We start from the raw sequence: 23,854 nt of genomic DNA on the forward strand, positions 1-23,854 counted from the left end.
TAAAAACAAACAAATTTATTCTTACATTTGTACAGCATACTCAGATATACCAACTACTTCCATGATGTGATACATACAAATAAGACTTCCTTTGATAGTCGCCATAAAGTTTTGCAGTAGGGAGGACAGATTTTATTTCTTTGCACATTAGAAAGCTAAGAGTCAGAAAAGTGGGATGACTTTCTGCAGGTCGTATAAATAAATGACAGAACCAGAACTGGGAGGCAGAGCTACTGGCTTTTAGCCCAGCATTTCTTCCCCTGTACCACCTTCCCCTGCAACTTCCCAGTCTTACACACATTTGTCATTTGCTGAACAAACATTTCCTAAGCACCTGCTGAGAGTCAGAAGAGGCAATACATGAAGTGAATTACTATGATAGCATTTATGTAAAATGGCCAAAAGGATAAATGTAGAGACAGAAAATAGAGAAGTGCTTGTCTAGGGCTTGGAGTTAGGGGCTGGTGGGTGGGAGGCACAGAAACAACTGCTAATGAACACAGGGTTTAGTTTGGGGGCAAAGAAATACTCTGAGAGTATACTAAAACCATTCTAGAGTTTAAGCAGTTAAACTCTATGGCATGTAAATTATATCTCAAGAGAGCTGTTAAAAATGATTTAAGACGCTGTGCTTGTGCTCTTATGAGTCAGTATGGAGATACACTTGCAAACAGATAACTTGCAACGCTGTGTCCTGGGTGCCATTAACAGAATGATGGAGTCTGTGGAAGCGGCAGGATGAGGCAGCCCCTCCCAGCCTCGGAGCAGTGCTGGGAGGGGTGGAGAGGTGGAGGGGACATTTGATCTGAGGCTTGAAGCCTGGGCAGGAATTTATCAGCAAAAATAAAGGGAGGGCACCTTCCTGAGACCACTGTGACCTCTACAAATTGTATGGCCACACAGATACTGTAGACCAAGGAGAGGAAGGTTCTGGAAGCTGCTGGAAGAGGGATGGCCACTTATTGTTCTTTTGCTTAATGATTAATGGAAATCAGTGGGGAACAGCAACTTAAATACAACTTAAGAGCATGAAAGGGGATCTAGGATGTTGCTGCCCCCTCGGAGCTGCAGGCAGGAATGGTGGGGAAAAGGGCAGAGTCCCAGCTTTCTACGCAAAGGTTTTAGCCACTCACAGGAAACAGAACCACAAGAGACAGCCAGTTCTGAAAACTCCCACTCCCTCCAGAAGTCAGGCTCCTGCACCCTCCCAGCCTGCAGAAAACATCAGCGTGGGGTCCCAAGGGCATGGGTGCTGTAAATAAACACAGGACAGTGTGCACGTTGGGTAAAATGACAGTTAGAGAGTCTCCCTTCATACACCCCAGACTGCTTTTCTAGCAGAGAATTTTTTTCTTTTAAATAAAGGAAGGAAAATGAAGAGTCTCAAAGACTCTCTTAACAGTCTCATCCCTCTTTAAGAAAATGCACACTGCTCTAGAAGAGCCTTTTAAATGCACAATTCTGATCATTTTATTTCTCAACCCCTGAACGGTCTTGGGTTTCTGGTAAAAATGATCTCCCCGCCCCCATTCCTCTTCTTTTAAGTATCTGTACTCCAGCCGTGCCTAGAACAGTTCTCCACCTATCAGGTGTTCAGAAAATGTGGCTGTTCTCCAGTCCTTAATTTCAAAATCAAGTAAACGGGGTGCATTTAAGGAAGGAGATAAGTTAAATTTGTGTGACACTCAACTGGTTATTTCTACTGGTAAAAGTCTATATAATGGATGCTATCCAACAACTAAAAATAATTTATATCTACATTCTGAAAAACACTTTTGTAACATTTTAGGTTTAAAACCCAGGTTACAGAATAGCATCTGCAGTATGATCCCATTTTTGCAAAAAATAAAACGGGCGTATGTGTTGAAAATCATCTAGAAAACCTGAGTACCAAGGTATGAACAGAACTGTCTGAGTGGTGAGGTAATGGCTGTTTTCCTCCTCTGTAGTTGGTATTTTCCAAGTTCATGCAAATTCAATAGAAGTACAAGGATTTTAGTTATTTTTAATTTAAATAAATCATTCATTTTCCTATCACCCACTGAAAATTATTGAAATTCCCTGACCTGGAAGTGCATATTCTCTGAGACCCAGTCCAGTCACCTTCCCTTTGTGCCTTCACTAACCTCCACGCACGGAGCCCCAGCCAAGCCGAGGTCCTCATCCCCACCTCTGTCTCCTCTTCTGTTTGTACGTCTGGGATTCGCTCACCACCATTCCCTTAACCCTAACCGACGTCTATCGCCTTGACATGGAAAGACTGTCATGATATGTTGTTGACTTTCTAAAGCAGATTGCATATGTACATGTGTGTAAATATATACACACATATGTATATTATAGAGATGTATACACACATGCATACACACATACATATATAAAGTGTTTGTATGTATGTGCACACACACACACATACATCCTGTTAAGTATACTTATTTTGAAGGAGTAAGATTACAGACTGGGTAGCCTTTTATGTTCATCTTGAAACTATTTGTATAATTGGCATTATATTCAACAAGCACCTAGCCCATGAGAGAGAGATTTGCATTAAAAATTTTACCTCTTTTCCAAGGTCTCTTCATTGTAGCCATTCCCAAAAGCTGCAAGGAATTCCTATCACCCCGGAACACAACAGCATTTTAAACATTTGTGTGGCACTGAACCTCATCTCACCTCTTCCCGTCCCTTCTCTCTAGCTCTCTCTTGTGCACTAAGGTCTTGGGAGGGCAAAGGGGCAGATGGTACTTCACACACTGCTCAGCAGAGCAAAGCAGGTTGTTGAATAAATAAATAGTGAGTAAGATACTTACTATGATTGGAAGTCTGCATTTACACACACACACACACACACACACACACACACGAGTGCATGTGCGCGCATGCATCACTTTTTCTCTCTCTCCCCACACATATACACTTACCACATGGATTTGAAACTGGCAAAGGCTGGCAGGTCTAAGCTTGCCCTAGAATATGAGAAACTAAAAATTATGTCCCCGAAAAGGCTTACATATGATGCTTGAAATGCAAAGTGACTTGGGCTCTTAAAAACATTTTTTTTTGTTCCTTATCTCCAGCATTTACCCCCCGTAATTGATCAAATCCATGAAAGTCAATTAAAAGTCAAAGGACTGCTGAAGAGTAGAAGCTGCTTCCAGGAACAGCGGGTGGGGCCCTCAGACTCTGCCTTCAACTTCCGAAAAATATCCTTTTGGAAAATGTATTACTCATGAAAATGCAGATAGGGTGTTTCCCTCTGTGGAGTATTTCGGCCTCAAAAAGTCATCGCCCCTCTTCCCAGGCTGGAGAGATGGTCCCACAAGAGAGTAGATCTAATGGATCTCATTACTTAATCCTGGTGGAGTGAATTTGGCTTTCCCACAATAAGATAATAATAATAAAAATGACCTGGGATAACATAACCTGAATGTCCAAGTTTCATTAACCTGTGGTTAAAAATTAGAATTAAAAATCTCAAAGTTTTATGATCTCAAATGCTCAAGTAAGTATTGCAGGCTCTTTGAGTCCCTCTCTCTAGAGTGTTTCTAGAATTCCCAAAGGGGTGTTTCTCAAAGGTACGTCCACGAGTCAGTCTGTGCCATCGGGGCTGGCTGAGCCCGCTGTTGCAAGATCTGGCTACTGCCCCAGTGATGGTAAGAACAGAATTTTCCTCGCCAGGTTCTGAGGGCCAGTTTGCTTCAGCCAAAAATGTTTCAGGGTCACATTCGCCCCTAATGGGTGTTCGGCCCAAAGTGTTACAGAGTTCAGTGAAACAGCGTTTCCAGTTTATACCCAGAGCCTTTCTTAGCCCTAAGTTGCCCAAATACCACCAGAGTGATTGGTTTGGGGGCGGTTTCTGGAAGCATGGGACTAGAATTCAGCATGTCCATCATTGGGTGGTGGCGGAGCAGGGCCAGTTCTCAGCTCCAGTCCAATAAGACAAATTGTTGTGTAGTACTTTACAAAATATTTCCACAATTTGAGAGTCACAGATGAATGAATTGGTGAGAGAGCAGATATCATCGTCTCTGTTTTATCAATTAGAATACCAAGGTGAAGAGAAGTTTAATGATGTGCCTAAGCTCACAGAGCTAGAAAATGGAACTACCTGCCCTTGACCCCAGGTCTCCAACTCCAAGCCTAGGTATGTGGGAGGCAGGGCAGTGCATTGGGAACCATGCAGCCTTGGAGTCACACTTTGTGTCTGGATTCCTGGCTTTGCAATTTACTAGCTGTGTGACCTTGGATAAGTCACTTGATTCCTCTATGCTTCAACTTCCTCATCCATAAAGTGAGAATAACAATACTACCCATCTAATGGGTATTTATAAGGATTAAAGGAGAAAATGCATGTGAAGAATATGCTGAAGAGAGCCTGACACATTAGGAAGCTTGTGGAAGAATTAGCTATTATTAAAATATTACTAACATTATTTGTATATTTTACCATGACACACATTAAAGTCTTTTATCAATGGAAAGAGCTTGGCACAGTTATAAACAACTTTTTGCCCTTTAACTATATAATAATCCATTTAGGAAAAAATTTCAAAAGTATTCAGAATAGTACCCCATATGGTAACAGTAGAATATACTATGCTAATCCCACTTTCTATCTGTCTGTTTAGGGAGACTACAAAGGTGCTTTAAAATAATAGCAGTCTAACCCCAAGAGAAGTCATATAAGAATATGATATGAAAACTTCAGACCAGAATTCACCGAGTGGGCTTTTTTTTGATTAACAATTGTAATGAAAGTAAATGAGAATTAAATCATTTTCTAATAAACCAAATCATTTTGTCTTAAAATAATTATGCCCTAAATAACTATTTCTACTTTTCACTCGTTTATTGTTCTGAAGATGTCTCTATTTCATCTTCCTTTTTAAAATAAAAACTTCATTGAGATATAATTCACATACCATGAAATTCACCCTTTTGAAGTGTACGGTTCAGCAGTTTTTGGTATATTCACAGAGGTGTGCAACTGGCACCATTATTGAATTCCAGAACATTTTTATCGACCCATAAAGCAACCTCATACCCATTAGCAGTCGCCCCTCTTAGTCCCTGGAAACCACTGATTTACTTTCTGTCCCCAAGGATTTCCCTACTCTGAATGTTTCCAGACACTATATTTGAAAAAGTGTAAAAATAATTTTAACCTTAGAATATTATCTTCCTCGGAGGTGGATTTATATTTGCTTTTAGAAGGAAGGCAGGGATTGGTAATCCCAAATTACTTTAATCGAATCATAGATTGAGTTGATTCTAAATGGATTTCCTGTCGCTTTTAGGGCCACCCTGTTCATGGCATCCCAGGACTTCCAGGGGCAGCACTTTGGGATCTCAGCCTGTAGCTTGGCAGAGATGTTACTCTTGCCCCTCTTCAGCAGGCTCTGAGCACACAATTGTTGCCCCAGTCCTGCAAATCCATGACAAATGCTATATATCTTCTCAGTCTCCCAACTTTTTCATCAACTCTTCTGAATTCAGATGACTTCCCTTGGGGAAAAACAGCCTCCAGTGCTGGCCTAACTTCTCTGGGCTTTCAACTCCCAAACCATGACCCTAGGATGATGCCCGTCTTGTTACCTCTCTGATACCATCAAATAGGCTTTTTGTTTGGATTTCTGATTTTTCCAACTTTTCTTGAATTCTTTTTAGCGGGAAGGATCATAAAAGCCAGCAGCTGTTTCCTCCTTTGTGCAGAGCAGCTGGAGGAAGATACTACAGCATCTCCACTGGCTCCCTGGCAGCTTCAGGAAAAATCCCTCGCTAGGAAAGGCCCCCCCCCCCCACCATGCAGGTCTGTGAGGACTGATGGAGATGATGTAGACCAAGTGCTCGGTGAGTTTTGGAATGATCATGTTTCCCGTTTTGTCCCCGCCTCCATAAAACTCAGCCAAATTTTGATCCTTTCAGCAACGTATGATTCAGAACCTTATAATTTGTCCTTTGTGAAACAATCACAGCTCAGCATCATTGTATTGTCTGTGTCCAAGTGTTTTGCCTGTTTTCCTAAATCTTGTTGTATTGCATGGATCTTTATAAGCCGTTCTAAAATGCTTTTATAGGAGGTGGACATAAATAAGTTAATTAAATCAGTTAAATAAAGGTATTTGGACTGTTGTGTGCTAGACATGTGACAGGAAATACTGATATTAGCACAGGATTGAACCACTGCCTGGGGTAGCAGGGCTTTGAGGTTCATTGTCAGCCACTTGCTGACATCCTTGCTCATCCTTCAAGGTCTAATCCAAGGACCTCTTCTTCAGAAAGCCTTCCCTGGTCCCCCCAGATAGATGTCTTTCCTTGATCACATTGGGCCTTATATTGTTGGGCAGTGACTTGCCCTACCAACCTCACCCTTTGTATGCCTGGAATCTTCACAATGCCTAGAAAGAGAAATTGCCTTGAAATGAGTTATTTTTTTAACAACCTTACTGATATCATATAATTATCATGCATAAACTGCACATATTTAAAATGTACAATTTGATAAGTTCTAGAATATGCATATATCTGTAAAACCATCACCACCATTAAGATAATGAATGTATCTACCACAGTTTGTTTAATCATTCATTTGTTGGTGAACTTTAAGGCTGTTTCAAATTTGGGGCTGTTGAAAATAGAGCTGCATGAGCGTTCATGTAGAACTCTTTGCGTGGACACATACACTTTCTTTCCTCTTGAACACGTACCAAGGAATGGAATGGCTGGGTGATACCGTAGGCGTTTCCTTCATTTTTTACTAAACTGCCATACTGTTCATTTTGCATTCTTAACAACAGTATATGGTGGTTTCAGTTCCTCCACACCCTCCCCAACACCTGGTAGGGTCAATCTTTTAAATTTTAGCTATTCTAATAAGTATGTCATGGTATCTCACTGTGGTTTTAATTTGCATTACCTAATGACAGGTGACGTTGAGCATCTTTCCACATGCTTTTTCTTTCTCTTTTGTCAACTATTTATCTTTGTTGTCTGTCCAAATCTTTTGCTTATTTTTTTAATTGGGTTGATTTCTTACAATTGAGTTTTGAGTATTCATTATATTTTCTGGATACAAGTTCATCTGATATACAGGACTTGCAAATACTTACTCCCAGACTATCTTGTCTTTTCATTTTCTAAGGTGTCTTTTGAAGAGCAGAAGTGTTTAATGGATCCAATTTATGGATTCTGCTTTTGGTGTCATATCTAAGAAATCTTCAGATAACTCAAAGTCACAAAGGTTTTTTCTCAGGTTTTCTCTGAGAAATTTTGTAGTTATAGATGGTATATTTTGGCCTATGGTCCATTTTGGGTTAATTTTATGTATGGAGTAAGTATGCTCCAAGTTCATTTATTTTTCCATAAAATATGCAACTGTTTTAACACCAATTCTTGAAAAGATTATTCTATCTTACTAAATTGCCATTATACCTTTGTCAAAAATCAGTTGCCCATGTAGGGGTAGGTCTTTTTCTAGTTTTCTGTTCCATTAATCTATTTGTCTATTTTTACATCAGTACTATCCTGCCTGATTGCCATCATCATTGCTTTATATAATCCTCCAATTTATACAATCCTTCATATAATTTATGTAATCCTTTGATGTCCCGACCTGCAGGACTATCAACGGGGGTCGACGACCTGGAGGAGAGAATTGAAAAAAAAAAAAGAATGGGGCAAGGGACACAAAGAACAACCAGCCAGACAGGAGGTCTGATCAAGCTGGCACAGTTTATTGTTTACAGGCTCAATTTATACAAGTAGCAAGTAAGGGGTGGGTCAGGAGATAATTGGACCTTAGGTGGCGCCGGCGGGAACAGAGGACCCGGAAGAGAAGCGGGGAGTTCTCCATTTTGGGGGCGGGGGAGGTGTTTCTTGCTTAACAAAGGACAGAAAAGGCACATGCTGTGAGGTAGCCTAACCACTAACTCTAACTTAGAAATGCAAATGTTGCTAGGTAAATTAACCCCAGCTCTAACCTAGAAGTTCACTAAATGTGCTTCTTAGTAATAGGGGAAAACTTGTTTCTAACGCGTGGATGGGTTCATTGTTGCTGACTTTACAGGAAAGATTTTTAGCCGATTTTACAGGAAAGATTTTTACTCAAAACGTTGCTGTTGTCTTAAGGCTTTTGTGACTGAATCTGCTTAAAGGCCCACAGATTTGCTCCCAACACTTTGATAACTTTGTTGTTAAAGTTATTCTGGTTATTTTAGATCTGTTGCATTTAAATATGAATTTGAAAGTGAGTTTGTCAATTTCTGTCTTTAAAAAGGCTACTGAAATTTTTATTGTGATTGCATTGAATTCATAAATCAGTTTGGGGAGAATTGATGTCTTAATATTGAGCATTCCAATCCATGAACATCGTATATCTCTCCATTATTTAGGTCCTCTTCCATTTCTCCCGGCAATAGTTTGCAGTTTTCAGTGCAGTGATCTTACTTACATCTTTTGTCATTATTTATCCTGAAGTATTTCAAAATTTTTTATTCTTTTATGAATAATTCTTCTTTCAAGTTCCAATTGTATGTTGCTGGTATATGGAAATACAATTGATCTTTATATGTTGATCTTATATTCTCTTATCAAATGAAACTTTCTAATTAGTTCTATAGCTTTTTAGAGATTCCACTGGGTATTTCTACATAGACAGGCAGAACATCTATGAATAAAGACAGTTCTATTTCATTTCCAATCTGGATGACTGCTATTTCTTTTTGAATTGAGGTTTAAGGGTCCTGGAGGTACAGGGACCTGAATTTTAATACCAGCTCTGTCATAACTCACTGTGTAATCTTTGACAAGCCACTTTCCTACTCTGAAACCCCATTATCCTGTAAAATGATCTGTATGTTCTCTCCCACTTCTAACCTTCAGTGAGACAAAGAATGCACTCTGAAAGGTATTAGTTGTAATCCAGTTTCCTGCCTCCAGGCTTCTGAGTCTTACCCTCTTCCCGTTAAGCGGCTGACTCACTGGGCACCTGACAGTTGGGTTGAGCTTCACCATTTCTCCTCCCAACCTCCCAGTGAAATAGGGGAGTGGCTGTATTCATTCTTCCACCCTTTGTTCTGCGGCCTCCAGTTGGTAAGGCCCAGTCTGCAGGGTGGGTTGTCTGTTTTCTACCAAGTCCAAAGACTTAACTTATTAAAAGATTAGCTGAGGGACACACACCTAGAAAAAGCAATTTCATTTAGTATCCTTAAAATTTTTCCTTTTGACATATCCCATTCTCTTGCTTGTGAACTCAGTCCTTATTGATAATAAAATATCATCCTGTGCTGGGATAGGTAGTCTAAAAAGCTGGAAAGACATATCCCTGTCCCCTAAAATTCCAGCAGAGGAATGAATGGTCCATTCACTCTCGCTGTTGTATGGGAGAGGCAAGGGAGATAAAGTTATATTCACCTATGTTGTAGAAGGCCCAAATCCTTGAAAATAGGGAAGTTGGGCAACCCTAACCTATGGTGAGCATGAGAGACATAGAGACCTTTTTTAAATTCTTTTGAATCACCCTGATCTGGATTTCATCTCTAGGTTTGAAAGACGCCCTTCCTTCTAAGAAAGAGCCCACCTGCCACCAGAGGGAGGGCCTATCCAGCCTCCCTGGCATCCGGGTCATCCCCTAGGCAGCCGTCACCAGTGAGATGGGCTCACCTCAAATTCTAAATCCAAAGCCTGTGATACAGGAAAGAAGCAAATTCCTTCTGGCAAGAAGCAGCGGCTTCATGTGATTCCCTGAGACAGACAGTTTCTAGAATTCAGAATCATCTGTTCCCACTCTTTCATTTTACAAATGCAGCGTGGGATAAATAAAGATTAACCAAACAAGAACAGGCATAGGCTATTTATTCAGAGCTTGCTGTAGCAAGAAAATCAGTCATGCTTGCATGTGTTCTGACGGAGACTCAAATGCTTACAGGAGAAAACAAGGAAGCTTTGGGGATGCCTTGATTCAAAGCTGTCGGCATGAAAAAGCTGCCAGTGGACTGACTATAAGTGGGACGATCTATGTGATGGGTTAGAAGGGCATTTCTAGCTTCTTGTTCATATTAAGTTGGAAGTGCGGACAAAAATTAGGGAAGCTTCAGTCATTAGTCAAGCCCTGGCCATTTGGGACCAATCACTACAGAGATTATAGTTTGGTTTCTTGGGCCAATTGCTCAAGATAGTGGTCAAATAAATAACCAAGAGAATTGAGAACGTATGTCCACACAGGAAGTTGTACACAAACGTTCACACCAACATTATTCACAATAGCCAAAACGTGGCTTAGAAAAGACCCTAAATGTCCAGCCACTGATAAATGCATAAACAAACCGAGGTATGTCCATGTAATGGAATATTCAGTCACAAAAAGAAATACAGTATTGATACATGTGACAACATGAGTGAATCTTGAAACATTATGTTAAGTGGAAGAAGCCAGTCACAAAAGGTCACGTTTTGTGCGAATTAGTTTACATGCAATGTCCAGAATAGGCAAATCCGCAGAAACAGAAATTAAATTAGTAGTTGTCAGAAGCTGAGGACAAAGGGAGACTGGCCAGTTGGGGAGTGACTGCTAATAGGTAAGGGGTTTCTTTTCGGAGTGACAGAAACGTTCTGGAATTGATGGTTGTATAACTCTGTGAATATGCTAAAAACCACTCAATTGTATACTTTTTAAAGGGACTTGAAGGCTGAACTTGATGGTATGTAAATGACAACTCCATAAAGCTATTATAATAAAATAAAAGCAATCTGACTTTGTACAAGTCTGACTTGGAGACAGCAGACTGGCTTCTGGGGCTGGTTACTGTAGAGAATGGGTTAGTTTCTTGGGCTGCGCATTGTGGATCAGAGTTATATTTTTATACATAGTCTAGCCATGGTCCATGTGTACAGTCAATCTCTCAGCAGAAAGTGAGGCCCAGAGAGGTAAAGTGGCTTATTAAAAAGTCTAACAGCTAAGAATAACCAGAGCTGATAGGAGGCCAACCTGAGGTTTAGCAAATTTACCTTGTCCAAAAGAACTTACATTCTGCTTGTTGAGGAGACCAAGATTAGACCCAGGGAAAAAATGAAGTTCAATACAGATTTCGAGATAAGCTGCACCAGGAATTTATAGCTCGTGCTACAGCTTAGCAGGAATGTGCACCACTTTCCTCTCCAGGCAGAACCACTGATCTATGCAAAGACTTTATTGATCAAGTACGTGCTCCCTATGTTCCGGGCATTCCAGCCAGCCAACAAAGTGAAGTGGTAAAATGCATGGTTCTCTAGTCTGCCTACTGTATTCACATTTTATGTCCACCATTGTTAGCTGCGTGGTCTTGAACAAGATACTGGATTTTTCTGGTCTTCAGTTTCCTCATCTGTAAAACGGGAATAATAATGGCACCTGAATTGTAGTGCTTTTGTGCAAATTAAGTGAGCTGACCCTTGCCACACACTTAGAACAGTACTTGATACATAATAGGTTCTTGTACAAGTTCACTAGGACAACCTCATTCAGTCCTCACATCAACCCAGTGTGTTAAGCAGGATAATCCCCACTTTGCAGGTGAAGAAACTGAGGATAGTTAGGTCACCTGCCCAAGATAGTGAGTGTCAGAGTCGGGATTTACACTCATGTCTCTGTGAAGCCAAAGCTCGTTTTTCCTTCCTACTGTGCTTCTGAACACAAGATGCCACTGTTGGGAATGAGGACAGCAGACTGGGAAAGCGTACAGGGCTGTGGTATCAGGGTGCCCACTTCCAACTTTTGTTTCTATGCTTGCACAAGTTATTTAGTATCTCTGAACCCCTTATCACTTGCAAACTGGCAGTAATATCACTTACCTCACAAGGTTGTCCTAAGGATTAAATAATGTATACAAAGTTCCCAGTGCAGTGTCTGGCGCATGATAAGTACTTAGTACGTGACAACAATCATTTTAATTATTGACATTGGAAGTGACAATCATACACCATTCTTTAGGGTCTTTCCCTCAGTGACCCACCTTCATGAATTTTCCCTTAGCCCCCAATCTAGCTTGATCATTATTGGTTATGAATTTCCCATTATTGGTACTATAGTAGGTCAGGCAGATAGGAGACAAAGGTCTTAGAGGAGAAGACAGGCCCCGTGAGGGGGAGGAATAGGCAGGCACAGAGGTAACAAGTCAGTGGTAACATGGTAACGTGGAGCTCCCGTGGCCCAGACATCAGAAGACTCAAAAACGCTCTTCTGGGGTCAACTCTGTGGGTCAACCTGAGATACACCCAGATGGGAGACGCACATCCTTGGCAGGTAAAACTGGACTCCTTATTGCCATTCAATGGCTCACGGAAGAAGGAAGTGTTCTAATTTTAGAACTGAGTTCAGCAGAGTTGGTTTCTCAACAGTTCACTGAGAGTTGAAGCCAAATTGTTTGTCAGACTGGGTCAGAGAAAACCAGGAGACATGCAACTGGAAAATATGATAGAAGAAGGATGAGATGGGGTAAAAATCTGGTGGAAATGGGTGATGATATGCAGAATGTGAAAGCAGAAAATGCCTTGTTTTCAAAGGAACATAAAAGACTATCTCCTCCATCGTCCTGAAAGGTAAACATTATCATCATCCTGCTTTCCAGAGGAAGAAATTACACTGCAAGAAGCTTAAGCTTTACAGCCCAAATTACTCGGGTAATAAGGGTTCAGTCATGACTTGAATGCAAGAAAAAAGATCTGGAAAAAGTGCCACTAAGTGTTTAAGAGTAGCTAACTGTGGGTGATAAGATTATGGGTGATTTTTATTTATTTTGTTATGTTTCCCTATATTTTCCAAATTTTCTCTGTTGGGTAATTGCTGCTTGTACAATGAGAATTCAAAAGTTATTTAAACTTCATCAGGGCCCAGGCTGAGGACTGGGAGCGGAAACCAGTGGCAGTAAGGGAAGCCAGTGTGGGAGCCAGGCTACCAGCCTCGGTCCGCTGCTCCTGAAACTGTGAAGATCAGACTCCCGAATTGGGTGTCCAGTTCACAGTGAGGGGGGGAGGAAGAAGGCAAGCAACCCAGGCCAGAATTCTGGCTCTTAGAGCCCAGGGAAGCTCAGCATGAGAGGGGCCTAGAAAGAGGACGCTGATGTATTTGGTCATAAAGAATTGACCCAGGAACAACTTAGCCACGAAGCTGGCCAGAATCCAAACTGGGAAGGCCACAAAGGGGGGCTCAACACTACCCCACTCTACTGTCCTCTTTCCCATACTCATAACTGCACTTTGTACCTGTGTGTTCTTCAACCTCATAATAGAGCCTCTGGCCCATTGTAATTTGTGTTACAATCAAGACTGCTGATGCAAAAGCGAGAGAACCTAAAGTGAGAAAGAAAACCGGGGTACAGAAAGGACAGTGTTCAAAGCCAATGAGGTACAAGCAGGCATGACTGATGCCCCTCACTTGGGCACAGTCCCTCTATGTGGAGGGCTGAGCTGTGGGATCACAGATGGGAGGGAATTAAGAGCGGGGAGTGCATTCGGTAGGAGAGAGAAGACCCAGGTGCCCACCTACACCTTGCTTCCCCAAAGGACAAGAGGGCCCCGTGTAATATGGATTCAAGCTCACCCCCTTCATCATTTCTGCTCTCGAAGCACTTTCCAACTCCAGATATTATGCAAAGAAGACTTTATTCGTAGAAATGCATTTTGGCCATACAGAACTCCATAGCTGGGAGATAAACATGCACGGGCTTGGTGGGGAAGGGGGAAGGGAAGGATCAGTAATTGTGAGACAATTTCTCATCAGAACTTCTTCTTCCACAACCTCCACTCAGTAGCCATTGATCCAATTTTAAATGTCTCACAGAACATTGGCAGCCATAGACATGTCCTTAATTTAATAACAATGCATGACGCCTCTAGCCATTCCTCTAGAATTTAGAGGGTTTATTTACTGCATGAAAACCTGCTCTAGTCAGGTTATAAATATAATCTGTGAATTTCTTTAAATCTTATCATCAAGTATAAAAATAAATAAGTTAAATAGAAAAAAATAAATAAATATATTAAGTAATAAATATACCCAGCGGTAGAAAAGGTATTACCAAAATCTTATAAAACCTTGGTCTAGATTAAGAGTGGGAATGCATAAAAACAACCACAACAAGGACACAAATAATAAGTAAATAGTATACACAGTGACCAGCACTAGACTATAGAACAAAGAGGTGGTGATTCAGGGTCATGCTTCTGCAGGTACGGAGGTCTGGGACCCTTGGCCAGGGATACCCTGAGCAGCGTCATTATTCCGTACTTCCTCTGATTCCATCTCCTCCATCCACTGCAGGAGAATGTCTAGCTCCCCCAAAGCCTTCACCGCGGCTGCGTGAGGCGTAAGCTGAAAGACACACACATATGTGGTGAGTAATTCATAAGGCGACAATGTGGACGCAGCTCTAATCCTCTCCTTTCATGGGAGGTCTCCTGGGGCACTAAAGGCAACAACATTCTTTTCAAAATGAAGAGCTTGAAAGAAGTTATGGAACCCAAAGAGCTCACAGAGGAAGGAAAATCACCGAGTCCATCACCCTAGTCGTACTTGGGGAAACTGAGGGCTCAGGGGTAGCAGAACTGGGATGGCAACCCAAGCCTTTTGAATCATAGGATTAAACTAACGAGACTGGGCTTTTTAAAGAAAGGAGTGTGTGTGTGTGTGTGTGTGTGTGTGTGTGTGTGTGTGTGTGTGTGTGTATAAGGGTTGAGCATACTTAGACTGAAGAGATATTTATGCTAAGCATAGGGCTGGCTGGGTACTCAGAGGCGAATGGCACAATCCCCACCTACAGGGAACTCACAGTCAAGGGAGGGAGAGAGGCAGATGCGGGGAATTGAACAGATGATGGAGTTTCTGTGGAATGATAGAGTTAGTAACTCAGACAGAAGGAGCCAGGACCTTCCTGGAGGGGATGCCTATGTTTCAGGATGCCTTGAAGACTATGCCTCGTCTCCAAGGATGAGTTGGTGTTAGTGAAGAGTGGACTCCAGGCTTCCCCAAAGACATGCAAAAACATTAAGGTGAGAAACAGTATGGCACCAGCATGTGTGACACTGTGTGACTGTCTTTGAGGGTTTGTGTAACTACATGAATGTTGGAAATTATTGCCTCTTGTTTATGCAGCTTGAAGAACTGCATGTCTCTGGAGTGACTTGATGGAATCATGGCCATTCCCTCTTGATTCCCAGAGCATCTTCCAGAGATCACACTCTTTTAAGAGCCTGGGTGGGCATCCCCTGGTTAGAGCAGAGGAACAGTCCGCATGACCTCAGAGGGCTATGGACCTGAGAGCTACAGTATGAATACTCATCCCACCATCTCAGCTGCAGAAACACACCCTCCCAGCCAAGTCAAAATTGCATGTACCTCTTCGAAGTGACTCAGAATCTGGCTGTATTTCTCCATTGCTTCATCCCCGCAAGGGCATGTCATATGGGCATGCTGAAAGAAATGCCAAAGAATGATAGATTTTTGTTTAATGATGATTAAACGTTCTGATTTTCTGCCCTTGCCATGGACAAGAAGTAAGGGGGACCTCTACTCTTTCACCTCTGTTCCTGTAGATACTCTGTTCCTATGGAAAAGTCTTTTCAAACCTCATCATTTGGGATCATTACACTAGCCATCAGCTAGAAGGGGAAGCCAGCTTTTTGGCTCAAATACCTCTGCTTCTTTTTAGAACCAGGGGACACTGGAGGGGCTTGTGACCACTGTATCAAAGCTGGCCTGCACCCCCAGCCCCAGCTCTAATCTAGATCCCTCCCAGAGAGCCCCCAGGGGAAGAGAGAATTGGATTCCTAAATCCTATTCAGGCCCTAACTTGAGAAAGAGTTCAGTGGTCTGCTGATTGGCTGTTTGGACATGGGACGCATCATTACACTGTAAGATACATCATCTACAGGAAAAGTGTAATTTTGTAAATGGGCAATTATCACTAATATCAAATAGCTAGCATTTTATAATTCCTTAGACTTTTAGCATGGAGCATATACCTAAAAGTCAATAATCCTGAGTTCTTATTACCTAGTCACATGGCGCAGCATAGATTATTAGAACTTTTGCACCCAGCTTTTTCCATCCATTAAACAGGGGTGAGAAGGGGCTTGGTTGCTAAGTCACTGAAACTATGCACTGCGATGGGTCTTTTTACCCAAGACCTTTACTCACACAGAGCCGGAGGTCCTTCTTGATCATAAGAAAAGAGTTGGCAAGACTGCTGATCTTCCGAAGGATATGGTGGTCAGGGGTCTGATAGTATTTGAATGTCCTGTCCAGGTAGAGTCTCAGTATGTGGCGGAGGACGCAGCACTGACCTGCAGGCTGTAAAGAAGACTAGTGTGTTGGTAGGCGGAGGGTGTCCAGGGGCAAGACCCCAGGGGATGGAGATCCCCCGACGCATACTTCTCCCAGAGCTCAGACTGGCCGGGCGCATACCTTTGTATTCTGCAAAGACTCGGTCTTCCTCAAGATTCTGATGTCAATGATTTCATCTTCGGCTTGCTTTGGAAGAAGGCAAGGCAAGAAAGGATAGGTCAGTGATGGCTGCCAGTGTCTAGACATCAAGACGTCCCACCCCCTCCTTGACCCAGCCCAGTGGGCAGTGTCTCTTTCCAAAACACTTAAATTACGGGCTACAGATGTTTCCTGGGAATGCATTCTCCTGGTAGGGAGTCCCCAGCTGGCCTCTTCGTGTGATCACACTGCCAAGCTGCCAGGGGCCAGAGAAAGACAAGCAGAGAAAGGAAGAGGCAGCCAGGAGGTGGGGGGAGGCCCTGACTCGCATACCGCACTGTCTCGTATCCCAGAAAAGCCATTTCGCATTTCCTGAAGGTTTGCGGTGATCACACAGCTTCCCAAATGGAGTGTCTTTAGCCCAGCCGAAGGTGTCCAGAAGAGGTAAAACACAGCAGAGAGAAGGCAGAAGGGAAGACCAGGGCATTTCATCTTGTGCCAGAATCTGGAGACCACAGGAGCTAAGAATTGAAAGGAAAGAGCAAAATTTACTGATTACCCCATCTCATGTATTAAGAAGCCGATCCAGTCACCAGGGACATGCCTCCTCCAGGTGGTTTCCGATGGTTTCCGATGTCAGGCCCGTGCATCTAACATCTAACTTACTCTGAGGAGTCTCCTGGAACAGAAGTCTTCTGGTCCTTGCTCAGGTCTGAGTGTGAGTTGGTACAACGGGTCCCGGCTCCTTTATTCTGTCCCCATCCCAACCCTATCGTCATTGCCCAGCAGGTAAGGCCCGGAGCAGCACGCATTTGAAGTGAGTAGAGGATTACACTTCAGGGAAAATGTCAAAACTTGTTTTGGCAAATTGACGTATAGAATTTTTCCTTCCAGAATGCCAGTGCAGCTCACCCTTGTGGTCTCCTTAAATGTGCAGAGGAACAGGGGGAAAACAGAACATCTGTTGCTGTTGCTGAGCCACTAAAAACACGTGGGGATAATTGTGTGGATTTTATGGCCACCCCCAGGGCAGAGAAGCTTAGCCCTGATCAGCATTTGTCTGGGATCAGATGGGTTATTTGGGGATAATAAATTTATTTCAGCCCCAAAGGCAAATAGAAAGTCAATGATTTCATAGCAGTCCTATTGCCAGGAAAAGACAAGATCTGATGGGCAATCAGCCCGATTCCACCTAACACTTCTCTTCCCTCCAGGGTTCTGGGCTCAACAGCACCCTCTACAGGAAGACTGTGGTCAAGCACACTGGGGTAGAATCCAGGAGTACACTACTCTGCAACTCAGGCCAAAGGCTTAATAAGTGATCCCCAAAGAAAGACAGAGATGGAACTCATTCCCTCTTGCGGTGAGGCTGCTTTGTAAGAGAGCACTTGGTCGTGTCTGCTGAGTTTTTAGGTAAAATGATGAAGGGCTGAGATTAGAATGAGGAGGGTGAAAGCACTTAACTCGGGCACAATATTTAAGGTCTCAGTAATCAAGCACTATTTTAATGCAATATCAAAATGAATGAAAGAAACCTATGATGCACAATATATCAACATTTTAAGTAAAGACAGAATCTCACACTGCCATATTGAGCCACATTTGCGACAAGTTGCCATCAGTGTAGGTTGTCTCTGTTTGTCCAGGACTGAGGGGAGTCCCAGGACACAGGATTTTCAGTTTTAAATTAGAAAAGTAAGTAGATGAATGGTAAAGAAGAGGTGGTACATATACACAATGGAATATTATTTACCCATAAGAAGAAAACAGATCCTACCATTTGCAACAACATGGATGAAGATAGAGAGTTTTATGCTCAGTGAAATAAGCCAGGTGGAGAAAGACAAGTATCAAATGATTTCACTCATCTGTGGAGCATAAGAACAAAGCAAAAACTGAAGGAACAAAACAGCAGCAGACTCACAGAACCCAAGAAGGGACTAACAGTTACCAAAGGGAAAGGGACTGGGGGCGGGGGGTGAGAAGGGAGGGATAAAGGGAATAAGGGGCATTACAATTAGCACACATAACGTAGGCAGGATGGGGGTGCACTGGGAAGGCAGTATAGCACAGAGAAGACAAGTAGTGACTCTATAGCATCTTACTACGCTGATGGACAGTGACTGTAATGGGGTATGTGGTGGAGACTAGATAATGGGGGGAATCTAGTAACCACAATGTTGCTCATGTGATTGTATATTAATGATACCAAAATAAAAAAACAACAAGAAATACTAGAAAAGTCATTGGTAAACCTGAATGAGTTAGTCACCCTACCTGTATGTGACCTTGAACAAGTCAATGTACCTGTTTTGTTTTCTTAGCCCCAAAATGGTGATAATTAAAATTACCCCAGAAACTAGTTTTGATATTTAAATAAAATGATGTGCAATTTATACACCTAGCACAGAATGAGTGAGCAATTCATTTTAAATAGAGAATGATGTTGATTGACTTGAATATAGTGGATGTCTAGTAAATACATGCTAAATTTAACAGTTGAGTCAGCATTTGCTGAGCCCCCAGTATCTTGAGTGCCATGCTAGGTGCTGGAGTACAAAGGTAGACATAATGACTCCTGACCCTCTAGGATATTCTGTCTACATGGAAAGGGCTTCTTCAGATGTGGCCCTGAGCACACCTGGGCAAGTGATCAGAAGAACTGGGTAGATGCCCAGGACTGTGTGAATAGTGTAGAGGGAGGGAACTCTTCTTACCTGAACTCAGGAAGCGCTGCTGCCCTGGGCTCCTGGGAGTCTGCCTAAAGCAAGAGGCTCCCAGTTACTTAAATATGGCACATGAAGGAAGTGAGCACCAGCAGGTGACAGATGAAACTCCCCTGGAATTTCTCTGGTGGCATCACACTCCCTTCCATTCTAAGGCAGCCTCGTTTCAGGCGGGGTTACCTTAACACCTTCCTCCCCTAAGAAGCCTCTGAGAAGCATTTAGGTGATTATTGGCTAATCTTTGAATGATAAAGGTTGTGCGTCTTTCTGGCTCCCTTCCAGAAGGAAGATCAAATGGTAATTAGGACAGAAAAGATCACTGCATTACAGGACTGGAAGAGAATTCCAGGAGATGCTAGCCCCCTCTCCTGAAAGCCAGACATTGTGGGCCCCCTCCTGCTGTTTCTCCTTTGGTTTTGCTGTTCCCACCATTTCTCCCCAACAGTGGCCACTTTTATCTTCCTCTATTATCACTAAAGAGTGGACCCCAATTCTTTATTCCTGATCTAGTAGAGCCCACACCAGTCCCTTCCCCCGTCTGGCTTCCAAAAGCAGATTTTTCTTGGATACAAGGGATTGTCTCATGTTGCCCTCTGTTTCACGTGCTTTAGCTTTTTCTCCCTAAGGATACCACAGATTCTCTTAGACAGGGACTAATCTCCAGGTGAGAGCACACTTCTAGACAAGATTAAACCAGATCCACTGAGATTAACTACAAGCAATACACTGAAACCTGTCAATATAGTAGAGATTACAATATATTCATTTTTAAATTCTTTGCTACTTAATATCTAAGGTTCTGAAGCCCTGTGTTTGAGTCCAGGATTCTATAACTCACAGGATCATTTTGGCATGCTATTTTATCTTTCTGGATTTCAGTTTATGTAGTAATACAATGTAAACAATAGAATAGATCGTGTATAAGATCTTTTCCAGTTCCAATATTCAATGCTACTGTGATTCTTTGCTTTTTCTATCTTTTGGATCAGAACACTCTTCTTTGAAAATTTCCTTTCTTTTCTTTATTGAAGTATCACTGATATACAATCTTATGTTGGTTTCAAATATACAACATAGTGGTTCAACCGTTACCCATATCATTAAATCTTTGCACCCACCTGTGTGGTTGCAATCTGTCAACACAGAAAGATGCAGGACACTTTTTTTTAAATGTCTTCCTAAAGTTCATTGAAAATGAAGACCAAAATGTTTCATTGTAATGCTTGATACATATTGAAAATATGTGTGAATATCTCATCTAAGTATCTCTTGAGCTCATGCCTATTTTTCCATCATTGATGCTAAGTAAACAATTTCTCATGATCATCATAACCATGATAAAAGTAACATTGAGAAACATGGTCTGGCAAGAATACTTGAAATCAAGACTTCCAGAAACTATAAGCTGCTCCCATACCAGTCAATTCTTCTCCATTGACCAAGAAGAACCCAATTGCTTTGTTAAGTTAGCTGTAATGATCAAACTTTATGGGTGATCCCAATTTTAATAATCTAGTCTCTCCTTTCCTAAGTATCAAAATACTTTAAAATCTATTGAATAGATCCCATTCCATACTCTGTACAGACACCAATTCAACTCACCTCCTCTATAAAACCTTCCCTGCCTCACCCTAACCTCTCTCTCTCTCCACCCCCATTTCCCAAGCAAAATTGGACCCTCCCACCTGTGGACCTCTGCTTTACCTTGTATATATTCCTTTTTACTTATGAGACTCAGTGGCAATTTTTTGGTTGCATATCTGTAACCCCCACCAGCCTGAGAGCTTGTTCATCTTCATGCACACAGCACTCAATGGCGTCTGGTAGGTGATCAGTTAAAATTGATTACTGCATGAGCATACTGATTTAAAATTGTTCTTCTTTATTTTATATTATACCCTGAGGCCACAGGAGCTCAGGCTCGGCCAAAGTCAAAATTGGAGAGATATGAAACAATTAGTAATCACCAAACAGCCTAAAATTAGAGCCAGATAAAAAGATGGGGAGATGAGCATAAAAGATAAAGCTGGTTTGAGGTCAGAAGTAATAGCAGTCCCATTAAGGAGTTTGGACTTCATCCAAAAACAAGGAGTTATGAAAAATTTTGGCAAGGAGCAACAAGATTAGATAGAAATCTACTTGAAGCCGTTGAAATTAAAAGAAGGGAGACTGACTATTGCAGTCATCCCAGAGAGAGATTCAATTGTGGCCTGAACTAGCAGCAATAGAGAGAGAGAGATGTGATGTGGGTGAACTTAAGATAATTTAAATACATTTTAAAACCATTTGGAGACTGACTGTGTAGGCTCAGGAGGAGGAGTCAAGGATAGTAGAAAAATATTGCTAGGTTGAACCACACACAATTTCCATCTATTGTAGGTCAAGTCTGGTCTGGTATTGGCAGTCATATGATTCAACCTGATAACTACTATGGTAACGCTAACATATACAGTATCCTGTGCCCAGTACCTGGGTCTACATACTAAATGCTCTATACATTGTAATCATCATATATGCAATATGTATAACATATAATGCAAACATTTTATTACATATATTATATCCATATTCTAATCCAATTCTCATAAAATCCCACTGAGAACATAAGCTTTAGAGCAAGAATTTTGTCCATCTTACCCACCCCTTCATTAAATACATGGAATAATGTTGTCCATCTTATCCACTCCTTTATTAAGTGGAGTCTAGTTCTTAGTAACCTTTTAATACACACATATTAAATATTCTCTCTATGAGGCAAGACTTAGAACCAAATTTCCTCATGAAGAACCTTAAGCTTAGAGGTTGAATGGTTTTCCCAAGTTCACCCAGCCAGCAAGTGACACAACTTACTGAAAAAATAGCATCTTTCTACTATTATACTGATGTGAGGATGTGGAGGCCCAGAGAGACAACATGAAAATCAAGGAGAGTCAGTGGCAGATCGGGGACTTCCATATCTCCTAATTGGAAATTAATGCTCTTTGTGTTAAACTGTGAGTCCTCCCCCGAAAAGTGGTGGGAATGGGGGTGCCAGGGAACAGGATTCCCAGTTCTACCTCTGTCCCTACAGGGGAGAGGCCTGGCGAGATGTTCCATTATGAGGACAGACCCCCTCATCTCCCTGAGAACTTCTCTAAATTAATACACTGCATCTACAATAGCGCTTTCCATCACCACCCCCAGGGTTTCTGAATCACTGGGATAATTCCATCCAATCATAGACAAGAGCTCAATGTTTGAGCTGAGCCTTGAAGGACAGCAAGAATTGAAACGGGCCAAAATTCAGGGGACAGTGGAGGAGGAAGAGAGGGCTTCCAGGATGGAGATGAGGTGACAGGGCATTTGAAGCGTGGCCGATGGACTGGCTGGGCTGGAGCTAGATGTCAAGGAGTGGGGCAGTGGGAGATGGGACTGGAAATATGGCTTTATCATCAAGAACCGAGACTATCATGCCAAGGAATGTGAATTTGGACTGGGAGTCTAGAAATCTATTCTCTAGCTCTTACGTCAGCCCACTATGTGGTCTTGGGGAAATCACTTCCCTTCTCTGGGCCTCAGTTTCCTCAACTGTGAATTGTGGGGAAATGAAATGATTTCAGTCCATTTCAGCTTTGCCTTTTGATTCTGTAATTCTTTGGTTTCCTCTCAAGGCAATAGGGAGCCATGCAGGGTCTTAGAGTAGGGGAGAGAAGTCCTGATCCCTGTACTAACCATGAGGTCGTCAAGGGCAGCCCCGTGGGTGGCATACTGTTAGTGCTCAGATGGAATAGTTGGGGGATGATATGGCCGTGGTGGAGAAATAGGGGGTACATTTCACAAATGCATCAAGCTAACTTTAGGAAGTAGGTTTTCAAAAATGGGGGTCAGCATGTAATCAGTACCACTGTAATTATAAAAACAAGCTGGACAGAGGAGAGGGGAAGAAGAATTCCTTCTGATCAGCCACTCTGAGGCAGGAAACAATTTTCTAAACCCCAAGAAGAAAATCCAACCACTCTTTGTCTCCCATGGCAAGTCCAGAGTTGGCAGCTCAGGGTTTTCCTGTCTATACGACATCACAGTGGCTGGCATCTGGGCTTCCTGCCCGGTTGCATCACTTTCCAGGGAAACACATAGGCCTTCAAATTCCTCTGGAGGAAGAGCCTCAGCTCACTGGGTGGGCAGGTAGAGGCCTTTCCCAATCTAGTGTTGGGAACTTAGCTCCCCTGCAACCTTGCTGGCCTCCCCTGCTACCTTCCTGCAGGGCGGGGATGGGCGGGGCAGCTGACTGTCTAAAGGGAACGTTTTTTCAGTTCCCTGTCCTCAAAGCCTACCAGAGTGTCACGTCATTTCCTTTTCCTGCATTTTTTCCATCATGCTGTGTTTAACCAGCTCAACTCACTGCCATCCTTTCTCCTGAGTGTTCCTCTGACATAGCTCGGTCCCCAAAGTTGGCTGATTCTTACAGCTCCCTGCCTGCCAAGTAGGAGCCACCAGCGAAAGCCTCTCCTGAACACGGAGTATGAGAACAAAACCCCAGGCATGGCCTCGAATTAACAAGTTTCCTCACTCAGGAGAACAGGGATGTACTCAGTTCTTTTCCTTTAAATTCTGCAACTTAGCATGGAGATCCCCCCTGGGTGTGGGCACTGGGCCAGATGAACCCCAGGTGCTCAGTACTTCAGAAGATAATGTC

General features: G+C 42.4%; 2 protein-coding genes and 1 long non-coding RNA gene across 6 annotated transcripts in view; 2 read left to right on the forward strand and 1 right to left on the reverse strand.

Moving 5' to 3' along the window:
* Window positions 1–10,845, forward strand: part of FCMR (Fc mu receptor) — a 34,658-nt gene extending 23,813 nt beyond the window's left edge. The window contains exons 9-11 of one of the 3 annotated variants that reach the window (XM_073217027.1): window positions 3,078–3,653; window positions 4,045–4,144; window positions 5,668–5,801. In XM_073217027.1, the coding sequence (XP_073073128.1) occupies window positions 3,078–3,093 (16 nt within the window). In that variant the 3' untranslated portion in view covers window positions 3,094–3,653; window positions 4,045–4,144; window positions 5,668–5,801. Of the gene's footprint in view, window positions 1–3,077; window positions 3,654–4,044; window positions 4,145–5,667; window positions 5,851–9,540 lie in introns of those variants that run through there. The other 2 variants (XM_073217024.1, XM_073217025.1) reach the window with 2 other exon arrangements.
* Window positions 10,846–13,387: 2,542 nt separating this feature from the next.
* On the reverse strand, window positions 13,388–19,227 carry IL20 (interleukin 20). 2 transcript variants are annotated; one of them, XM_073217028.1, is made up of 6 exons: window positions 19,171–19,227; window positions 16,787–16,974; window positions 16,436–16,501; window positions 16,169–16,321; window positions 15,368–15,442; window positions 13,388–14,344 (listed from the first exon to the last, which is right to left on the reverse strand). In XM_073217028.1, exons 2-6 carry the CDS (start codon window positions 16,943–16,945, stop codon window positions 14,189–14,191), a joined length of 609 nt encoding a protein of 202 aa, XP_073073129.1. In that variant the 5' UTR covers window positions 16,946–16,974; window positions 19,171–19,227; the 3' UTR covers window positions 13,388–14,188. The 2 variants fall into 2 exon arrangements, with proteins under 2 accessions (XP_073073129.1, XP_073073130.1); XM_073217029.1 differs by lacking the exon at window positions 19,171–19,227 and adding an exon at window positions 17,120–17,673.
* LOC108403023 (uncharacterized) lies at window positions 14,242–15,308 on the forward strand. Its single transcript, XR_001854595.3, has 3 exons — window positions 14,242–14,366; window positions 14,928–15,021; window positions 15,125–15,308. It is a non-coding gene; the product is annotated as an uncharacterized lncRNA (long non-coding RNA).
* Window positions 19,228–23,854: the final 4,627 nt, after the last annotated feature.

This window comes from Manis javanica, chromosome 11, assembly GCF_040802235.1.
Source record: "Manis javanica isolate MJ-LG chromosome 11, MJ_LKY, whole genome shotgun sequence".
NCBI classification, from domain to species: domain Eukaryota; kingdom Metazoa; phylum Chordata; class Mammalia; order Pholidota; family Manidae; genus Manis; species Manis javanica.